The following is a 20,744-nucleotide window of genomic DNA, read 5'->3' on the forward strand; positions in this document are numbered from 1 at the left end:
CAAGGTCTTGTAGGGCTAGCTCCCTTTGACCACGAATCTGCCGGCCAAGACAAGGCTTTTGAAGGTGCTTGAAGAGTCGATTTCGTGAGGGGAAGAGTGTGTCACAGAGACCGCACGTACGGACTCGCCAGTCTCTTTCGTAAGCCCGGGCAGCTCGTAGGTCCTTGTGGGGGGTCATCTTGAGGAAGGTCGGTCCCGTAGCTAGTCTCGAAGCCGGTCTCGAAGGAAGGAAAGGTCAAGACGGAAGGAAGGAAGGTCGGTCTTGAAATCGGCCTTTGAAGACGGAAGGTCTCGAAGTCGGTCTTCAAGGAAGGTTGAAGGTCGATTTCAACGGACGGAAGGAAAGGTTGGTCCCAACGGACCAGCCTTGAGTCTCAATAACCTAGCTAAAGGGTCGAGGCAGGGGGCTTGGTGGGCGGCTTCCTTCAATGAAGACAGAGGCCCGTTTGGAAGGGGTTTGGTCGGAAGCTTTGCTGGTCACAGCGTCGGTCACGGACGAAGCTGCGTCTTGGTTCGAGTTTGGTTATTAGCTTCCTAGGACTAGGTCATAGGAAGCTGCGTCTTTTGGTTCGGTCGATTTTGCGGGCGGATAAGACCCGGGTCCCTCCCCTTGTGTCGTTGGCCGCAGCCACAAGGTAGGTAGCTGCGACGAAGGGGAGGTATCGGTCGGATAATCGAAAATAGCAATTGCTACCACTTGTTACGGAATATCAGTCACGTGATAAGGGGTCACATTAATGTAAGGTATAAGTTTGATACAGAGCTAAGGAAGGTGGCTACGGACTATGTATAACCCGGTCAGACCTCCTATCATGTAACAAAGCAGCTATAACCTTTTTTATATAGAAATTTTATTGCCTCTATGTAGGAAGCATCCAGGCATGGCTAATATGAACCCTAATTCTAACCTCCATCTGGAACCTGTTGTCCTGCCCTAAGTCCCGTGGATTGAAACTCTGTTTGGGACAGCTTGAGCTTGAGGTGACTGACACAAGTTCTGAGGATTTGTTTCTTTGTCACTTAGTTCCCTCGGGCCTTGACACGCTCAGATTTAGAGATCGGTGCCTGCAAGTTTTCAGGGTGAGAGAGGTCACGTGTCTTCATGAAATCCTCCACTGTTTGTGGCTTGATATGAGCATACCTTGAGTTTTCAAGGGGCTCTTCGACGATATTGCTGCCAGTTATCGTATAGTATGTATAAAACCTGTCGAGTAAAGCAGATTAGTTTTAGTACCGACACAACGCAACCACCAATAAGTTTTACAAGACCTACAGTGGCAAATAGATCCAAGGGCTTTTGCCTTGGTGGACACTCTTTTCTTCATGCATCTTTTTGTATAGATCATCGAGAGTGCCGCGGCAAATGAGTTTGGGCTTGTTCCCAGTAACACGCTCATATACCTCTGCCAAACTGAGAGCGCTGATTCTGTCCCCTCTGACTGTGCTCCTGTTAGTAATTGAGACCCAGCCGACTACAGTCTTGAACTGTGAAAAAGCCCTTCGTGGTTGCGGTGCCGGAACAGATGGGAACTGGTGCACTTACATTTCAAGTAGCCCACGGCGCTTTTGTCCTGGATGGCTTCAGCTGTAAATGCAGCTGTATCATCGTAACTAGTTAAGTCCCAGATCTCATTACCTGTACCCCAATATGAGATAGTCTGGGTATCCAGGTCGATTACACCTGCATATTCAAGCCACGTCTCGATAAAACCTCCACAGATTATATGCACAGAAGGAAGGTTCTTCTTGCCTTTCAGATATTCGAAGATCTGGAGCGGGAGATCCATACGCTCATGTAGGCCGACTTTCATGTTACGAATATCGCCAACATAAGCTGATGAGAAGAAGCGACCGACCTTTTCTTCTTCACAGATATCAATAAGGAGCTTTTGGCCATCGAGGACAACTAGTTAACAGTCCTTGGTAAGCGTCACTAGCCTTTAAGGTAAGATCAAAGAATACATACCATCTTGGAAGCCCTGATACAAACATGCTACGACATCTGAACCACGAACTGTCTCGTGAATCTTCTCTTGATCATCAATCTATAGCTGTCAGTATTGGCACTGGCTGTACATAGGCAGATATTAAAGCTTACCTGACCCTGGATCGCCTGGTATCGTGGATGGTTTCGAATTTCCTCCGGGATCTTAGAAACATCACGAGCGTATCCTTTTAAGGAAATATCGGGCTTCTGAAGCAGGATACGAGTAATTCGAATGGCTAGATTGCCGTTGGCGCCGAAGAGAGTGACGAGCATGTTGGAGCACTTAGACTTTGGCGTTAAAAATAAAAGATTCTGGATAGACTAGGACAAATCGCGGACACTTCGATAGAGTGTAATTTGTTGAAGTGAAACAAGTTAACAAAGCAGGAATCATAGGATTCCCCGTGCCCTTAAATAGTGCACACTTCCTTAGTCACGTTGCGGCTTCGGGGCTTCAGCAGCACGTAAGTAGATTGGGGCGATGCGTTAATCGGTCTCCCCATGGACAAGGCTATCAAGGATCCACGGAAATGAAACCCCGAGTCATCTAACTGCGGGGAAAAGCTCTTTTCAAGCAACGGAAGGAACAGCCAATCATTAAGCCGTGCTAATCATTCCATCACAACGGATCACCGCAGTCCGTATGACGGCTGCGGAGCCGGAATCTTTCTAGATTTATCCGTTGTCATGGTAGAGCACAATGAACCTGCACGGACTCGTCTCCCAGCGCCTTCAAACCTTGCAGATAAAAACAGCCTTGTTATTAGTTTGCTCGGATGTATATCCAATCGGACGTAGAAGCAACGAATCAGCCGGGGGCGGAAGCCCCGGGCGGTGACAGAAACTAGAGCTTCAAACCTGGGGCCCCGGAAAATAGAAACCCTGCCATGAGCACTCGACATTTAAATAAAGGTTGACTCTCGTGCTCAGCGCCAAGGCTTTCATATGTCAATTAGTAACATTATTTGGACATAGGAGTGCCTGAGCAACTACTTGTGTAGAATGTCAGAAGAAACCCCCACCCACAATTATGAATGGATCGTCCGTTTTCCGATCCATACCGGCGGCAAAGCTGGAATTCCAGTATCTCGGGAACAGATAATGTTAGTTCCCAAGTAATCACCATATCCAGCATGGCTAATCACAACATCTAGACAGCACCGAGAGCGTGTTAACCAGGAGCTTGACTTTTGGCTCTGCTCTGGTAAGCCAAGATATTAATTAAACTTTGCCTTTCTAAAATCATGATTGACTATAGAGGCTGATTACTTTCTGCTAAAATCAGGAGTTGTGGTCGAGCGACCTGTTACTGATCTGCATGGCGCAAGCTTAAAATACGCCCACCATATTGTAAGCGCACCCTCCAAGGAGGCAGTGCTCGCACGTCTTCGGGATGACTGCTTCTATCCTACACACTGGGATGTGGATAATGCAGAAATTGAACCATTTATTGGTATGGTTAGAAAGGCACTGGGACATCTGGTAGTGGACGCCAACTTGACTGCCTAGTTAGAGAGGTACGAGTTGAGCGTATCGTAATGCTGAAGCTCGGTACTTGGCACGTGTGAAATCTTTTGGGACACAACTAGCACCGTCTCCTCCGCATGTACCGATAGGACAGATCGAATTTGAAGTATTTACTAATTACAACCTCCCTCGAACACAACATAGGTGTCGTGACCGGAACCAGGAGCACTCGAGTCCGAGTACATTAGTCTTCCCCATGTACAGCTTAGCGAATAGTTCTACTCTTAACTGCTTACCGATCACAGTCTGGAAACCGTAAAATTCAAAATTCAATAACCAAAGTCCTAAGCACATAAGGTTAGTCTCAGCGCAGTTGTCTATTATATTACAGAAAGTGTTCTACCCCGCTTTGTCCGGAAGCACATCGAAACGCAATAGCTTTAGAATTTAACTTTAAAGCTAAGGACGGTGTCATGCGGGGAGTGTCATTTTGTCTGGGTATAGTGTTTTAATAAAGTAGTAAATTGCTTAGCAACCAGTACAGAGAGATTCACTCCAAGCATCAGTAACTACTTGCTCGGGTTTGTGCCACTCCACCAAATATTCCGCAGCAGCTGGAACCACCAGGTACGTAGGTCACAGGAGTAAAAGGGGGCACCGGTGCAACTACAGTTGTTTGCTGGACCAAATTGGGGAGGGGGCCTAGGTAAAGTCCGTCCTAAATTGTTAATCCACTGCACGGCTACTGACCAGTAGGGTGCATGGGAGTAAGGTTTCTTCCGGCATCAGTGTCGTTGGCTGGCATGGCGTGAACCTTGCTTGCTTTGGTATGAACGTCACGTGTGAGGCAAGGGAAGGGGGAGAGGACAGCATGTCATGGCGGAGCTAGTGGAGACTGGACTCTGCCGGATGTCAACCGAGAAGAGCAAGCTAGGTGTGTCACTTAACAAAAGATTGACTGGATGAGACCAATGTCACCGCGGTGAGCTTTGGGCTTAGTGATCTCATCGCGATTGGTGAGGAGTGATGATGGTGGGCACACCAGGGTGTCTCTCACTAACCCAAAACAGATAAGATGTGTCACTCTTTTGTTCTCGTCCCTCACTGTTACCGGTTGGGTGTGACTTTGGCCTTTTTGACATGGACAGCGAATCACAATTTGCAGCTATTCACGACTGACAAAACAAACTCTTCAATCTGAACCTAGTATGAATATGGGTTAAGTCCTTGCAATATCCTGACGCTAACACTATGACCTTCGGGTCTCATCAACATTTGGAGCGGAATGCGCAAAATCATTTTACCGGCAGCTGTGGACCTGATTGACAAAGAGCGAAGAAATGAGATGCGGATGGCATCTCCAGGGTAGGTAAGGGCAAATTCAATTTAGGACAGATAATAAATACACAAGTACTCTGAAAAATATTAACATCCTTTATGGGTCTCGCATTCATTGTCACGCACTATTTGACCATTTCTCCAGAGAACACTCTGAAATGTGATTGGGTGTCTTGCCAGACCAAAATGTGTTATACATCTCGTATACTACGCTCCACGCTGCAGTTGAACTGCGGCTTTGAAATGGTTCACACAGGAGGTGGAGGTAACGTATGGTTGGTGTGAACGCTACAGGTCTAACAAGCTACGTCTGCGTTGTTTACACTATTGGACCCTAGCATGTAATACCGTGATTGGATATGTTATTTTACTCTAAAGCCTTTTCCCTCAGACAATGGTTGAATTTATGTTACACAAATTATTACAAGTTAGAGATAGTCTATAGCCTCTATCCTTACAAACTATGTACCAGAACGCCTTAAAATAAAAAGAAATATATATAAAAAGAACTTAGTGTGGAGCATTGAGAGCATCCTTATTATGTAGGTACCTGAATACCTGCTTCGCCTTGTTGACCCTGTACCTGGTTGCAAATGGTGACAGGGACTTCACCAAGATAAGCCAGCCTGCAAGTGTTGGCAGATTGTAATGTAGCCTGTTGACACCCCCAGACGTGAGAATTGTGATGAGGGTCTGGAACCAATGCAGCGATGGGAAGAAGTAATTGATGCGATACCAGTGGTGAAGAATATCAGGTGCACCTATGGCAGCAGTGACGTTGAAGATAACCCAGCTTAGGAAGACAAAGGTTACAAAGGCAATGGGCACAAAGCCAGTTATAAGGTCTATGACGTCGAATTTGATCATGGCATACACCCAATTGACAGCCCAGGTTGCGAAAAACATTTTGGCGGTCAAAGGGTAGGAGCCGCGGAAAGCATACGTCCAGCCTGTGGAGCAGAGAGCACATGCCATAGGCCAGAAGATACTCCAGAAGAACCGGGCGTAGACATGTGCTTTGACATTGTAGGCGGCGTAGAGATGGATGCCGTTGCAAATACCGTTCCAACCCATGATGAAAAAGAACTGCATCAGTATTGGAAAGATAGTTCCAACAGTATTGAGGAAGGCTTTATCGTCCATGTTGCTGAACTCGTGGCTCGATGCACTGACACCAACAGCTCGTGCTGGAGTCGTCAGCGCGTTCAGTGATGCGGTTGTGTTTGCGAATTCGCCGCGTTCAAGTTTGGGTCCGATAAATTGTGCGCTGAATATTCCGACGGCTGTGCTTGCAGTAGTGATGGTGGATGACTGTATGCCACCAGCATACAACGAGTAGTATCTGGCTGTCAAGAGATAGTAGTTGTAGACATCGGTCTGATTGTATGAAGAGGCGGTGCCGTTGACAGCCTCCTCGAATCGAGTCGTTGCTCCCGGTTGGACGACGATCGCGGCCCAGTACTTCCCATCGAAAACATCCTTCCTGATCTGATCTGGAGACGTCGACGAGGTCTCGACGTTGATATAGGTTGGGAACTCGTAGGATCGATTGTTCGCCGCCGCCGCAATGCGCAGTGCTGTACCAAAGTCACCACCATCAAAATCAGCAAGGGCAACTTTCGCCTGCTTGACATATTCGCCTTGATTGAGGAAGACACCAAAGATTTGGGATACATTGATCCAAAAGATACCAAGGATCATAATGGCTGCGGGGATTAAAGCCTTCAAAGCGTCCATTGCGGTAGCCTTGGGTTTTGGGCCATTTGTTCGCGTTCTTGCTACCGTCATCTCCACTGCAACATCCTCCTCGCCTGGTAAGGTCTGATGCGTACCGACGAAGGGGCCATGCATCGAGTATCTGGTTTGAGTGGTTTCTGGCATTGGGAAAGTGAATTAAAGATTAGAGTTAAACCAAGGAATCGAAATCAGTAAGTGGTGTAAAGGAGAAGTCAAAATATTTAAGGAGAGCAATTATAAACAGGACTTAAATAGAAAAATGTGTATGCAAGCCGTCTACGTCACATTTAAAGGGGCATTTTGCTTGCTGTCTGGTATGGAAACTTTATTATTGGTACTAAGTTCTGTGTGCTGGTTTAAGCTCTCATTATTATTGGTACGATAAGTTGCTCAGCTGGCCGGTGCATGGGTAAAAGAACCTTAATGGGCTCTTAGTCGTCGGACATCAAGTTGAGTGCGTGCCTCCGAAAGTCTTGCTTAGTAAGCGAGAACGGGTGGAGCGGGAGTGAAGATCTCGGCCTCTTCGGCTTTCTTAAGATTGCCGTGTGAGTCAGAGCATACCGGACATGGGAAATAAGAATCAGCCCGCGGCCCGCGGCTTGGCAGTTAGGCGCCTTATATTCATGTTACTGAGGAAACAGCTATTACTATTTCCGTGGCATTCCTCGTGCCGTCTGAAAGACCTACATTGAGTCTTTCTGGACGGAACTCACCAAAAGAGGGCCCGGTGAATTTACGCACAACACCCTGTATGCACATCCGAATTATCTAGTCATCCACATGATAGAATTCCCTGCATCATTTGGACAGGCCATCACCATCCTCGTCGGCCACTTTTCCCTTGAAACCCTCACTTGGGAGAATGACACCAATCAACCTTGCCGGCTCCGTCTTCGATGGGTTCACCCATTGATGATTGGTTTCACGCTGAACAATATGGTCCTGCTCGCATGGAATAAGCCTGACCAGCCTTGAGAAAGTGAGAAATAACTTACTCCAGGATATAGTCGTACGGATTCTCCACTGTCCACAACGTGATCGATAGTGCCCATAATGCAGATAGAAAAGTCTATAGACGGAGTCTTATGCATAGGGCTGGTAGCTCCGGGCTGAAAGTCTATGACTGAAAGATTCGCCCCGGGACTGACGATATCTGGCGATTTGTAGCTCGCAATGCCTTCGTTACTTTGGTACGCTTTAATATCGTCCTCCGCTTGTAGCTGGGCTGGAATACATTTCACTGAATATGACCGTGCAACAGAGCCAGTGCCGGGGATGTCAGAGTAAATGAGGGGAGTGAAAGGTTTGTGTACGCTCTTTCCATCGGATCGCACCGTAGTGATATATCGTTTGCACTCTGGCAGTTCCATGTTATCGGCAGCAGTATTTCCTCACCTCACTTAATGTGTGTACTGTAAAGATGTATGATGGCTATGTAGTCCCTACCACGGTTTGATATATAGAATAAATAAACGTGAGTTATTTATATTATAAGGAAGACTTATGAATTAAGTTGAGCATAAACCTTCAATTCACAGTCCCGGACATGAAAGAGACACTAGATATAAAGTTATGTTATGGATCCTGTATCCGATTGGCGCAGCCGCCCCGAGAAAATGCGGCCTCCGGTTCTTCCGAATAACTCTCCCGGCCCCATAGCGCAGGCCCCGACCCCGGGGTTTCATAATCTAGACGGGAGACACTGCAAGCCCGAGATGGACGTCACTGCCCTGGTCGTGGTCGCCGTCGTCATGATGGCCGTCGTGTATGTTCGCCCCGGCTTTTTCGCTCATGGTGACAAACTTGGGAATAGGTAGACAAGATCTATTCTGTCTTTTGTCTTCACTCGTGCATTGGGTGTAGTTAATTTGTCTGTCTCTCACTCTCTGGTCGATCGGTTATTTTAATCGACCTGATGGACGAAAGCACCTGTATATTACTTGGCAATTGAAGGATGTCCTATATCTTTTCTAGGTGTCCGAAGCATCAGGAAGCGGGACCAGACTCAGCCCGGGCCAGCCTTCCCGGCCTCCGAGGATGAGGCAACCAGTGCCGTGCGATATACTAAAAAAGATTTATTGATACCGGAAGAGACATTGTACGACCCCTAACTGTCCAAGCAATCCTTAACTTGTTTTAGGCTCGATAAGGGTAGTCCGGATTACGCAGCGTTGGGTTGCTCTTGGGAAGAATCCCCTCATCAGCATTCCGCCGGCTGTCTAGACTATCCGAATTAGCACAGTTACATTCGGCATAGTTCGGCTCCAACTATGTCCGACCTGCTTTCTCCATCTCCGTCCAGGTTACCCTATTCCCCTTTTGTGGAGCTGGGAAGCAACGACGAAGTTCTCTTTTACCTGTTCTTGGCCAGACGAAGGGCGTACCAGCGCCCTTCATCTGGCCATGACCACTACTGAGGCAGTCTTAAGCTGCCACACGCACAGGCTGATCTCAGCTCTCCTGAAATCAGGCTTCATCAGCGGCTGCTATATGCCAGCCGCGCCTTGTCATCCCGCTGACGGGTAACAGGCTCGATAGAATGCGCCATTTGTGCCGATGATATGCTGGATAGAGTGCGTTCTACTGACGTGTTTACAGAAATAGATGCCGAGGTGAAGACTAATTCCGCGTTGCGAATGACCAATCCTTTGTAGCCAATAGTATTTCTGTAAATAGCGTGTAGATAGATTCCGACTTCTCTAGCTCAGCACGTCCTGTGCCCCAGTAGGGGACTTTCGGGGCCGAAGGCCCCCCGGACGAAAAATATACATACATACATACATACATACATATAAGCAACGACGAATGCTGGTGGTCGAGCACATAAGACTACCCTTATTGCACGAACTTGTCGCTTAGATCCCGCTCTCTCTGAAGATATATGTTTGATCAGTGCATTTCTATGACGTTCTTCATTGAGCACGAGATGGAAGACGCTGCCAGCGCCAGCTCCAGTGTGACGCCATTCCCGTATGGGGCGTTTTGTCCCGGTGGACTCAACACAGACCCTGGTATATCCCCGAATGATCCAACGATTGGATACAAGTTCAACCATACCATGATCAGGGTCAGAGACCCTAAGGAGAGCTTGAAGTTCTATGTTGACTTGATGGGGATGAGGACGGTTTTCACGTAAGTTGGGACAGCCTCCATAACCTGTCGTCTTTTATAGTTACACCTGCTTGTCTCTTCTGTGTTGGAGCTACTATTTCAGGGCTCTGTTTAATGTCGGTATATCCTGAAAAAGAGGTGAGAAGCTATTGTGCCAGGGGGTGCTATTGTTAACTTCCACGATGTGTTTAATGGAGACATCCACCGCCCTAAAAGAAAACAATTTTTCAAACTCAGTACCCCTGGTCTCGTTACCATGATTATGATGACAATTAGCTGACATCTTTTCAACAGCATGAACGCGGGCCCCTTCACCAACTACTACCTCGGCTACCCAGAGACGGACGAGCATCGCGCCAACCCGGCCCAGTTCGGGGCTGACACCTCCAAGGTTTTTCAGTTCACGACTGGTCTCTTGGAACTATTCCATGTCCATGGCTCTGAGAAGCAAGAGCCTGGGTTTTATCACAATGGGAACACGCCAGAAAGTTTAGGGTTTGGCCACTTGGGATTCACGGTCCCTGACGCGCGAGCCGCGGTCGCGAGGCTAAAAGCGCACGGTGTCAGGGTCTTCAAGGACTTCGGCGTGGCTAACAAGGAAACCATCCCCATCAGCGACTGGGAGAATAAGCACGGAGTAGGCATTGAAGTCAAAGGGACCGAGAGCGAGCTCCATCCTATGTTTAAAAAGGCGTATGAGAATATCGCGTTAGTTCAAGATCCGGTAAGTTTATCCGAGCCAACGTCCAAACCAAAGTGACTACTAGGACCCCTATCCCTCGATACGACCTATTCTGAAGAGAAGGAGCTAATCTTCTATCTCCAGGATGGATATATTATAATAATATCGGGACAGCATGGTCACTAAGACACCCGTGTTAAGATTAATACATCAGAAAGGATACAACGAGATATTTCCCATAGGAAAAAAGCAGCCACAATAATGAAGTTCTGCTCCACGCTCAGATCGACAACACCACGGCAAAAACGATTAAGGTCTTTCAATCAGCAGACCACTTTGTGTTCATGGCCTCGTACATCTCTGTCCAATTGATAAGTCCTTCTTGTTGAAGAACAATGGCTTGACTGCACTAGGTAACGTGGTTCTGATGAGCTCCCAGGCTTCAGAACAAACTGGAGCCCTGACCCAAAAGACCTCGGAACAACATGGTTTTACACAAGCAGTCATCCCTTTCGGCAAAATGTCTGCTGGTAGAAAGGAACCAGAAAGTCCAATAACTCAGATTGACAGACTAAGATTAGAGGTTAAACGATGTGAAGGATTATTACAAGAGGGGGACGCTACAATCGAAGCACAGCGCTTCCACATTGGTGCTTTATATTGCAACGTTTCTCGCTTGAAGAATGAAAAGGAAAAAGTCACAGAAACAGTCACCAGCCTGCAAAACCAGTTGAAAGACCTTCAAGAGCAAGACTGGCAGACACATAGCGGTGTGAGGAAAAAGAGGAAGTTTAGACACTAAGCTCCCTAAGCACACTTACACTCAACTTCGCAAGGGACAAAAGAATATCTATTCCATAGCAGAAGCTGACAAATCGAACGTTTGTCCATTACCCGCATTTTTTTCCTAGTCAAAATTATGTAAATCTGTCGTTCAAGACCTAACGGAACCTCTGGTCCATCTTCCAACAAAACTTCTCCACATAAGAAGAACAAAAAGGGAATGCGACGAAATCTTATCAACCCAGGCCTGCTAGATAGCGTGCCTATATATGTAGAACCTTCTGTTCAGCCAGTATTTGCCTCAAGGAGGAACGCTACAGCCGCTATCTTGGCATGATCGACCCTACACGCCTGCTCGTGGATCTTCGAACACCTCCGTGTAGAGGCGTTCATGCAACAAGGACATAACGCATAGGAAACATTGCAATATGCCATAGGGTACGGGTTCTTCATGTATGTGATATGTGAATTTTCATCGTTGTGTGGGGTTTCACAGGGCAGGGGCTGAAGTCTCGATCGTCAGCGCCTCACAGCTGGAATTCCTATTAAAATGTTTATTAATAGTTGTTCTCTGATGGAACTGTCTGCTAATGAACCCATCTAGTTATTATTAAGCAGAGATTCTGAGATCGTTTCAGTTTTGTCGTATCTTTATATCTAATATATGGGCCTTTTCTTGGGATTACATTGAACAACGATCGAAAGTGATGATCCCAAAAACATCTTGGGCCCTGTGGACAATCAAGGCTCCGAAATAGAAACTGTGTCTACTGTAGTGGTTTTGTTTGACTTTCCTCTGTGTTCGATCCATCGTTTTTTTGCCTAGGGCACATTGTCTTTTGTTCCGTATGTTCTCGGGTAAACCGTGCCAACACTACATCTTCTGCGGTAGCAGAGCCCCTTCACAATATTAAGGGCGTATAAATTGTCCCTAAAGATAACCAATATAAGAGTAGCATTACGAATATATCATGGCACCATTAGATTGGCTTGGGGTTCGCTGTGTCAGAAACATCGTGGTTCTATGTGGCTTTGGTTTACCGCTGTTCGTGGGGGTTACTGTTATGGAAACGAAAGTTGCGACCAGGATCCGGCATTCAACCTCATAAGCAGAGGCAACAAGCGAAGAAGGGTTTTTATTACTGTAGCCCGACAGAGAAGCGTCGTCAAAATCAGTGTGACCACATCATACTGCATTGAGGGAGACAGTGTAGATGTGTTGAGTGCACTTGAAGGCCGAAAGGAAACTGTGGCGGTTGTAGTTTCCCAAGAGATAAACCAGGCCGTTCTAGGTTTATGTTGGTAGGATTGAGAGATACAGTCCAGACCGAGATCAGAGGCTGCTTACCTAGTTTGACAAACGTAAGATAAGCCTCCGCGCACAAGCCATGGCTGTAGCTAGCTCATGTGGCTTTTGCAGTGTGTATGACTGCAAATGGGCAGGAAGAAATCCAAGCACGTGCCATGATCTTTATGAAGGCTGATTATGGATCTAAATGACTAGGTGTCACGGGCTTTCATGTAATCAAATAACTTCTGCAATTTGGGAGATATAATTGGTTTTTCATTAAGTCTTCATGCTTTAGTCATGTCCACCTCACATCCTGCTTTCTTCCCCTGCCTGCTGCCGCCACGGAGGAGCCAATGTCTAAATCGACGGACCACACCAAGGTTTGGACTTTTGGTTAGGCAACACTCTTGATAAGGTGGTGGGGAGTGCTTCTTCTGATAAGGTGGTGGAGAGTGCTCCTTCTCGAGTTGACAACAGCACCACGGTCCTTCATCATGTCGATTATGAGATTTATCCCACCTCAGACATGCAATACCATCCACAACCCCTCTTTCGCCACCACCCCTCTTTCGCCACCACCCCTCTTTCGCCACCACCCCTCTTTCGCCAGGCAAAATAAAAAAAGCTCCACCAAAACTCATCAACTTCACTTACACGAAAGTCAGCCTAAATATATAGCTACTCAAGAGAAATTACCTCTATTGATCATAAAAATGATTGGATGTGATGATTCTGACCTTATAAGGCTGTGCAGGGTACGTGATCTATGCGTGCTGTGCTATGGAAATGTCGTTAGTTTGATCGCCAAATTCCTCACCGCTCTTTGCCTTGTTTTTTGGTCTTTGTCTTTGACAACGACATGAAAATGCTTAGTGCTTAGGTCAAGACTTCGATGGAAATACACAGAGGAAGACGTGGCAGAGGCCATATTGGACGTTACTGACAATGGCTTTTCACCCCCTCAAGCCGCTCATAGACGGGGAGTGCCCCGAAGGACTCTAATCGACAGACTTCACGGCCGCGGGGCCGTGAAAGAGCAGATCCACCCTCATCGACGGTTGTCCAAGAGACAAGAGGATAGGCTGGCTTTCTGGATTCTCCGCCAGGAGTCCTTGGGCTATGCTCCGTCCCATAGTCAAATCCGCGCTTGTGTCATGGGCTTGTTGAGACAGCAGGGCGAACATCCCAACTTGGGACGCAACTGGGTGATCAAGTTTATCAATCGCCGCGCAGATCTAAAGACCAAGATGGGTAGACGTCAAGAAGCTAAAAGGTTCGACTCTTTTACCCCTAAAGCGGTTCATTGGTACTTTGATATCCGGGATGGCCAGTATGGCTGGATCAAGCCTGAAAACACCGTCAACGTTGATGAAGGGGGTATTATGACTGGTTTCGGCAAGTATTCACCTCTACTACTTGTCTGTGCTTGCATTTTGACTGACTAATTCTCTTCATTCAGGCCTAGATAGCTTAGTTGTTGGAAGCGCGGACCCGAAGCGCAAGGCGTTTCTCAAAGGACCACAAACTCGAAATTGGACTTCATTCATCGAAGCTGTCACTGCTGACGGCCGCGCTTTAGTTCCTGGCATAATCTTCAAGGGAAAAGAACTGCAGAAACAATGGTTTCTTGAGGAGTTCAAGCAGATAGCAGACTGGTATTACATAACATCGCCCAACGGGTGGACTGATGACCACATAGGCATTGAATGGCTTGAAAGAGTTTATCTACCCCAGACTACACCTGCTGACGAGTCAGACGCTAGACTGATCATTTTAGATGGTCATGGAAGCCATGCAACAGTATGTTCTCCATTTTCCCCACCTCAAGATTAGTGCTGAGTGATGGAAGGATGAATGGATGGCTACGTGCTTTTTGAACAACGTTTATTGCTGCTATCTACCAGCACACTGCTCTCATGGACTCCAGCCACTGGACAATGGAGTATTCAACGCATTGAAGGCTGCATATCGACGAGAGTTGGAAAGGTTCGCTTCGTTGACTGATTCCGCTCCGATGGACAAGGTCAATTTCATCAGGGCCTACGCCAAAGCTCGCCGAGTTGGAATGACTAAGAAGAACATACTGTCAGGCTGGAGGGTCACTGGAAACTGGCCAATTTCACGTGCGAAAGCGTTACGGCACCCTGAAATCCAACAAGATAGGCCAAACGGCAGCCGAAGAGTGACTCCTGAACCCAGGCCGTATCTTGGCTCGGACGATACGCCACAGACGAGCCGTCAAATTCGTGATCTTGGGTTGAACAAGACACCAAAGACGCGGAGACGATACAACGTGATAGCCAAGGGCTTTGAAGCTCACCAGCAGACAGTAGCGGCGCATACGCAGAGGATTGCCAGCCTAGAGGAAGAATTGGCTCGGCTGAAAAGAGGAAAGAAGAGGAAGGCGGTGCCGAATCCTAACAAACGTTTCATGACTCTTGGAGAGACTCTAGCTGGTAAAGAGTCCATACCAGAAGGGGCGACTCGTTATACGCCTATCGGGGTGGAATTTATCTCTTCAAGCGAGCAAGAGTCAGCATCGGAGGCTGGCTCGGTCATAGAAGTCAGAGAGGAAAACATACCCCACCAACCAACCAGGCGGTCGCAGCGGATAGTGAAAAAAAACCAGAGTACAATAGATTGATCTACTTATGACTCATTAAATGAATGATTTTACGCATTTCTGTCAATTTGGTCAAATTCTGTGTAAGTGAAGTTGGTGAGTTTTGGTGGAGCTTTTTTTATTTTGCCTGGCGAAAGAGGGGTGGTGGCGAAAGAGGGGTTGTGGATGGTAATGCATTGTGCGCTTATAGCGCTTGTTTCTTATTTATCTTATTATCAATTCCTTGCTCGTGGTTATATCCAGGTACTTAAAGGTAAGCGAGGATGCATTGAACACAGACCAAAGACCTCTGTACATCTTATTATCTAATAATCATCACCGCCCAGGTCTATAATGCACCAGGTTTGGTTGGGGCAGACATAATACACAGATGGGACAGGTATTATGTCGCCTGCGATACCACGGAGTAATACAATCTGAGTGAAACGTGTGCCCGCACGGCAGATGACGGATGACATCACCTCCGTTGATGGTTTCCAAGCAAATGACGCTAAATGTCAGAGTCAGAATAGCTAGCGTGAGGCTTCCATAGAACCACCACCCACAAGCCAGCAAAACTTACCAGATGGAAAGCGAACTTAGCGTGGCCCAGCATGGCCAGGGTCCCCCCAGCGCCATCTCCGCCCTCAACTGCTTACATGTTTTTGGGGGAGCAACTAGGTCAAGATGCCACAAAATTCTGCTCTCAGAATCTGTGCTACTTGAAGAATCGGAGTTTTCGGTGTCTCTTGGGCTGGTAAGATGCCTTCTCAAATGCCTAAAACGCCTCCTCTACCATTAGCTAGGGAGTCAGGGAGCGTATTTATGAAATGGGCTCCAGCATACCTATGCACAAAGGTAGTAAGATAAATTATCAAGGCCAGCAGGATCAACACCAAAAAAGGAACTAGTCCAGGAAGCAGGTATTGCGAGACTTGGTCATCTTGGCTCGGAACTGTAGTGGGTATTATAGACATCCTTTGATTGAGAGTAGAACGTCAATAAAAAATTTATGCGGATATTGCCCAGGTAAATACAAAAGACGAAAAAGTAAGTAAATATGCATTGAAGCGAGCTTCAATGTCATACCCATGAATCCTGACGTCGTGCCATGGTGGTATGGGCCATAAAAATACTTTGTTCTCGATAACAACTTGATTAAAAACCCCTCCTCGTTTGCGCCACTGCCCAGATACAGGACAATTATGACGTTTTCGTAGAATAAAACAAGATTTTTTTATAACGTAGTTACCCGTGGATTCGACCTAACGGAGACCCTACTCATAGAGTGGGCGGCAAAATTCTGGACAGACTATTGATACGCACCCAACTCTCACTCAATTCGTACGCACCTCCCACATTCAGCCACATACTAGACTTACTCACCACCACTCCGTACACCCCACCACCCCGCACACCTCACAACATCTACGCGTCATTGAAGACTGCACTTTCATCTTCCTCTGTAAGCTACATCTCTATAGATTTTATCAATTTCACTGAAAGTGGTGCATCTTCATTGGCCGATAATCCCTGCAATAACCCCGCATTCCACTTTCACCTGAAAGAGGCTTCTCAATATTGTACCCCAAAGAAAGTTCAGGCCAAAGTGGTGGTCTCGTTATCTCATTGGTCGACTTTGCTTTTTCCATTGAAGAGTTTCGACTTCAAGCTATGTGAATGATCAAATCGCGTCGACGCGCGTGCGCAGGGCTGCCGTCAGATCAGATTAACAATCAGATATATCAATCAATTCAATCAGTTCAGATCAAATACGGTATTCTAACAAATCAATCAATTCAAACACAAGCATATATGCATCTGATATATCTGATATCTGTAGAAAAGATGGTGACTACCCTAGAACCGTCGGATCATCCTTATGTTCCGCCCCGAAATATCCCCAATATAAATGTTCCGGTCTCGTAGAGTGGGGCACTTCCCCAAGAAGCAATGGTGCTAGAGGACTGAGTCAAGCCGATTGGCTGGTTTTGAGCCCCAGGCCGCTCAGGGCTCGGCCGGAGAGCAATCTAAAGGTAGATTAATTGGTTAAGTTACCCCTTTTCCCTACCTCTTGCCCCAGTACGACACAGCCTTAGCCAGAGAAACCAACACATCCTTAAATGTTTAGAAACATATATTGGCTATTGGGTTTCAATCTGTCGAAGCTCCTGCTGACTACAACATACAATGTCGGAGACCGCTTTAAAAGGCAGCCTTGCTAGTAGCCCTTCGTCATCGCCGCCACCACCCACATTTTCTCGTCTCGGGTCCCGGTCTAAGGTCATCGCTAAGCAGTATGATGCAGCTTTAGCTTTGGCCTCGACTGCCGATTCATCCGTTGATGGCCTTTGCAAGATCATTTGGGGCCAACGACGTTTTGTTATTGGAAGCCTCTTAGACAAGAGGAAAAGTAGGGGCAGGCGAAGCTGGATTGGAAACCATGGCTGGTTCCTAGCAGAGTTGAGGAAAGACAATACGTCCAGTGGGGATATCTGGTGTTGCCGGCTCTGCGATGATAAGGGTGCACCGCGATTTTTTAATGCTCAGTCGACATCATCGGCATCAGCTCATCTTTTCAAGTTTGTGGTACTTCTCATTTCCGGGCTATCACTAACGGTTCTTAGAGCTCACGGGATCACCGAGACCTTTGAAGCGGGTTCATCTGGTGACTCTTCAGTTATCGATCTCCAGAGAAATGCATCCAAGAAACGGCCCGCCTCTTCTTCCTTCCTTCTTCCTCGAGCAAAGATGGCACGGATTAGAGAGCTCAGTGCTGGATAGCCACGCTATGAAACTGAAACTGGGGGGAGTTTCAGTTTCATGAAACCGGGCGTCAGCATAGTTTCAGTTTCATATGAACTGGTTTCAGTTTCATACGAAACAATATCCAGTTGCAGTCCAATTTTTTGACAAGCTCGGCATCGATATGCACCTTATCTCCAAGTACCCCAAAGATGTTTGGCATTGTCTGCCTACCTACACTACCAATTCCCTAGGCTCGCCATCACTTTCTGCCCCCTTACTCCTCTCTATATCTTCTTGGAGTATCCTTACAGCCGCGTCGATATCCTCCGCTTCCCTAAACACCCCTGCAAGAAGCGGCCTGCTCTTTCCCTTTGGAACACTTATCCAACTTTTAATGCACTCACATGCCTCTACCATTTTGGCAGACATGCTACTTCTATCCCATCTAACCTGCCGTCTTGCGCCTGAGAAGATTCGCTCTGCTTCCGTAGACATGGGGGGGATGCAGAATATGTCAATAGCCATACGGCAGAGGAGGGGAAATTCTCTCGCTGGGTCGGTTCAAGCCACCACTGTAAGGCCGTTTGTTGTCCAATCCCAACCTGTGAGCCCTACGAAGTATCATCAAAACCAGGCCATTAGAAGGCTTCAAATTACTTACATAAATAAAGCGGTCGAATTCATCCTTCACCTCACTCGCTGTGCTGTACACCTTCTGCCTCCAGCGATCAAACTCATCGAGTTCTTGCTCTTTCTCCTGTTGTTCATCTGGGAGCTGGTAGCTCTTGTAGTCTGTGGACCAGATCTTCCTTACAGCCTTCACGGCATTGCTGACCCAGGCTGGGTTTCTCTTCCACTGCTCACTCAGATAGCTCTTTCGGAGTGCTGGGTGGAGGAGAATACCGGCCACGTACACCGGGGCTTGTTCGGTAAGCTGGTAATACTTCTCGAACTTTAGCCAAGCCACGTGAAAGCGCGCGTAGAAGCGTGGGCCACTGAAAGCCCGGTTTTTAGTCCGCGTGAAGTGATGATGGAGGAAGTCCATATGGGAGAGAACTTCATCGAGTGTATTCTCCCGGCCTTGGCGCACCGAGATCTGGTGGAATACTTGTAAGAACGCATGAATATCTCCTAGTTCGTTCCAGTCGTTGTGGTCCAGTGCATCTTTCTCGATTTTGGCATGATTTTCTTGAATCCAATCCATGAACTTTGCCCGATTCTCAATTGCCACGTCAATGAGGCGAAACCATGAATTCCAACGTGTGTCATTGTCCCTCGGCAAGGCCCTGCCAATCTCGGCCTTGAAGTCGTTGTAAATGCTGGTAGAGCTCCTTGAATATATGCACAAGTTGTGGAGTTTCCCCAGAACACTAAACTCCCGCCATTCCTCGGTAGCTTGTGCCTTCGTAATAATGCCCCCTTCTTCTCTTTCGGATAGCCTGCACAGCCGCTCATACGCCTCATCAATCCCCTCTCTCTCATCCTCTTGAATCTTCTTTGCTTTACTCCGAAAGAGGAAGGCTTGAACGATGAGGTTCATGATGTGGCCACTGCAGCGTAGTCGCCTGGCAACCGGATCTAAACCATCAATCTCTTTTGCGATATCGTCAAGCATAGTGTCGTTAGCGTCGTGGTTATCCATCGTAAAGTAGCCAACCTTTCCTCTGAGATCGTACTCTTCGACAACCTCCAGGAAAGCCTTGGCTTGCAATTTCCCGTTGTGGCTTCCTTTGAACTCGCGCAGTGACAATAACGCTTGAGCGACTCCTCTCGTCTCCGCATCTACAAAATGGACCACGATTGCCTGGTATGCCGCCTTCTGTTCCGATGAGGTCCACATGTCAATGGTGAAGTGGACCATAGATGAGAGAGAATTATGAAGCTTCTTGACGAGCCCTTGTTTGTGTTGAGCGAAAGTCTTTTGAGAAGCTTCGGCACCGCTCTGCGGCTGCGTAGGAGGACGTCCCGGGCCATATAGTTGCAGGAGAGTATAACAGCATGAAACTCGGGGTACTCGATGAATGTGTGGGCGATATTGCGAACCGCAAGAAGCCTGGCAAGTGCTTCCTCGAATGCAGGAATATTAATAGCGTTTGCCAAATATTTTTCCTCAGTAAGGTCTCGACTGGCTTGACGTTCCTCCTGCCTTCCGAACAAGTCCGTAATGGTGCCATGTTGCTGCTTCTTCAGATCCGACCTTTCCACATGCTCTATCACCCGGATGCCATGAAAGTCCCGCAGGTGCTTGCGGGCTCGACTCAGGTTCGTCGTTATCGAATTAGGCTTTTTCGTGGAGTCGCAGTGCTTGCAGTACCAAATTTCGTGGTATGAGGTATCGCGAGCTTTCTCCCCTCTCTCTTCATAAGGGCCACGCGCCTCGTTCCAAGTGCTTTTGTTCGTACGGCCTTTGGCGCGCTTGCCAGCCCGATCAGAGAGAGAGTGATCCAATGTGTGCTTCGCGGGAATGGGAGAACCAGGAGAAGCTGACCCCAAGAGCTTATCAGAAGGCTCCGATAACAAGGGAGCGGGCGAAGCTGATGACATGTTGTCGGACAATTAATTCCACAGGGATCAGTGATGGCACCAGTCAACTGATAAGAATTAACAAAAGAACAAATGAAATTGAACAGCCATGTGTTCGGGCATAGCTATTTAAGCTCATGTCGTTAGGATTGGAGTCCTTGATGCGACAAGCCGGATGTGAAACCGGAGACACGACTCTAAAGTACGGGCCGCGTTTTATATCCAGTCACACGAACCTAGTGGTGATATGCGACACATATTTACTATTAGCAAGTTTCTAACTGCGTTGAAGGCATTTGGTTTGCGAAATTTTCTTGGTTAAGTACTAAGATATTTGGGAGTCATCGGGCGTATATGAAACATATGAAACCGACTGAAACATATGAAACTGGGGGAGTTACTGTTTCATACGAATCCGGGTCCAAGGACTGTTTCAGTTTCATATGAAACAGTATGAAACAACACGCGTGGCTAT

At 47.3% G+C, this 20,744-nt stretch overlaps 7 protein-coding genes across 7 annotated transcripts; 3 read left to right on the top strand and 4 right to left on the bottom strand.

Annotated features, from left to right (window-relative positions):
* Positions 1-1,020: 1,020 nt before the first annotated feature.
* FPOAC1_013979 (uncharacterized protein) lies at positions 1,021-2,260 on the bottom strand (the record flags this gene model as incomplete). Its single annotated transcript, XM_044858319.1, has 5 exons — positions 1,021-1,204; positions 1,274-1,439; positions 1,544-1,906; positions 1,967-2,045; positions 2,099-2,260. 5 exons carry the CDS (start codon positions 2,258-2,260, stop codon positions 1,021-1,023), a joined length of 954 nt encoding a protein of 317 aa, XP_044700775.1.
* A 729-nt stretch (positions 2,261-2,989) lies between these two features.
* On the top strand, positions 2,990-3,496 carry FPOAC1_013980 (uncharacterized protein; the record flags this gene model as incomplete). Its single annotated transcript, XM_044858320.1, has 3 exons — positions 2,990-3,090; positions 3,142-3,191; positions 3,273-3,496. The coding sequence occupies 3 exons, from the start codon at positions 2,990-2,992 to the stop codon at positions 3,494-3,496; spliced, it is 375 nt and encodes a 124-aa protein (XP_044700776.1).
* Positions 3,497-5,302: 1,806 nt separating this feature from the next.
* FPOAC1_013981 (uncharacterized protein) lies at positions 5,303-6,643 on the bottom strand (the record flags this gene model as incomplete). Its single annotated transcript, XM_044858321.1, has 1 exon — positions 5,303-6,643. One exon carries the CDS (start codon positions 6,641-6,643, stop codon positions 5,303-5,305), a length of 1,341 nt encoding a protein of 446 aa, XP_044700777.1.
* Positions 6,644-7,327: 684 nt separating this feature from the next.
* On the bottom strand, positions 7,328-7,899 carry FPOAC1_013982 (uncharacterized protein; the record flags this gene model as incomplete). The annotated part of the gene is made up of 2 exons (XM_044858322.1): positions 7,328-7,471; positions 7,525-7,899. 2 exons carry the CDS (start codon positions 7,897-7,899, stop codon positions 7,328-7,330), a joined length of 519 nt encoding a protein of 172 aa, XP_044700778.1.
* Positions 7,900-9,431: 1,532 nt separating this feature from the next.
* FPOAC1_013983 (uncharacterized protein) lies at positions 9,432-11,124 on the top strand (the record flags this gene model as incomplete). The annotated part of the gene is made up of 3 exons (XM_044858323.1): positions 9,432-9,661; positions 9,935-10,364; positions 10,762-11,124. The coding sequence occupies 3 exons, from the start codon at positions 9,432-9,434 to the stop codon at positions 11,122-11,124; spliced, it is 1,023 nt and encodes a 340-aa protein (XP_044700779.1).
* Positions 11,125-15,069: 3,945 nt separating this feature from the next.
* FPOAC1_013984 (uncharacterized protein) lies at positions 15,070-15,975 on the bottom strand (the record flags this gene model as incomplete). Its single annotated transcript, XM_044858324.1, has 4 exons — positions 15,070-15,079; positions 15,459-15,509; positions 15,582-15,785; positions 15,845-15,975. The coding sequence occupies 4 exons, from the start codon at positions 15,973-15,975 to the stop codon at positions 15,070-15,072; spliced, it is 396 nt and encodes a 131-aa protein (XP_044700780.1).
* Positions 15,976-17,188: 1,213 nt separating this feature from the next.
* On the top strand, positions 17,189-17,782 carry FPOAC1_013985 (uncharacterized protein; the record flags this gene model as incomplete). Its single annotated transcript, XM_044858325.1, has 2 exons — positions 17,189-17,580; positions 17,626-17,782. 2 exons carry the CDS (start codon positions 17,189-17,191, stop codon positions 17,780-17,782), a joined length of 549 nt encoding a protein of 182 aa, XP_044700781.1.
* Positions 17,783-20,744: the final 2,962 nt, after the last annotated feature.

Source organism: Fusarium poae, assembly GCF_019609905.1.
Source record: "Fusarium poae strain DAOMC 252244 chromosome Unknown contig_4, whole genome shotgun sequence".
NCBI lineage: Eukaryota > Fungi > Ascomycota > Sordariomycetes > Hypocreales > Nectriaceae > Fusarium > Fusarium poae.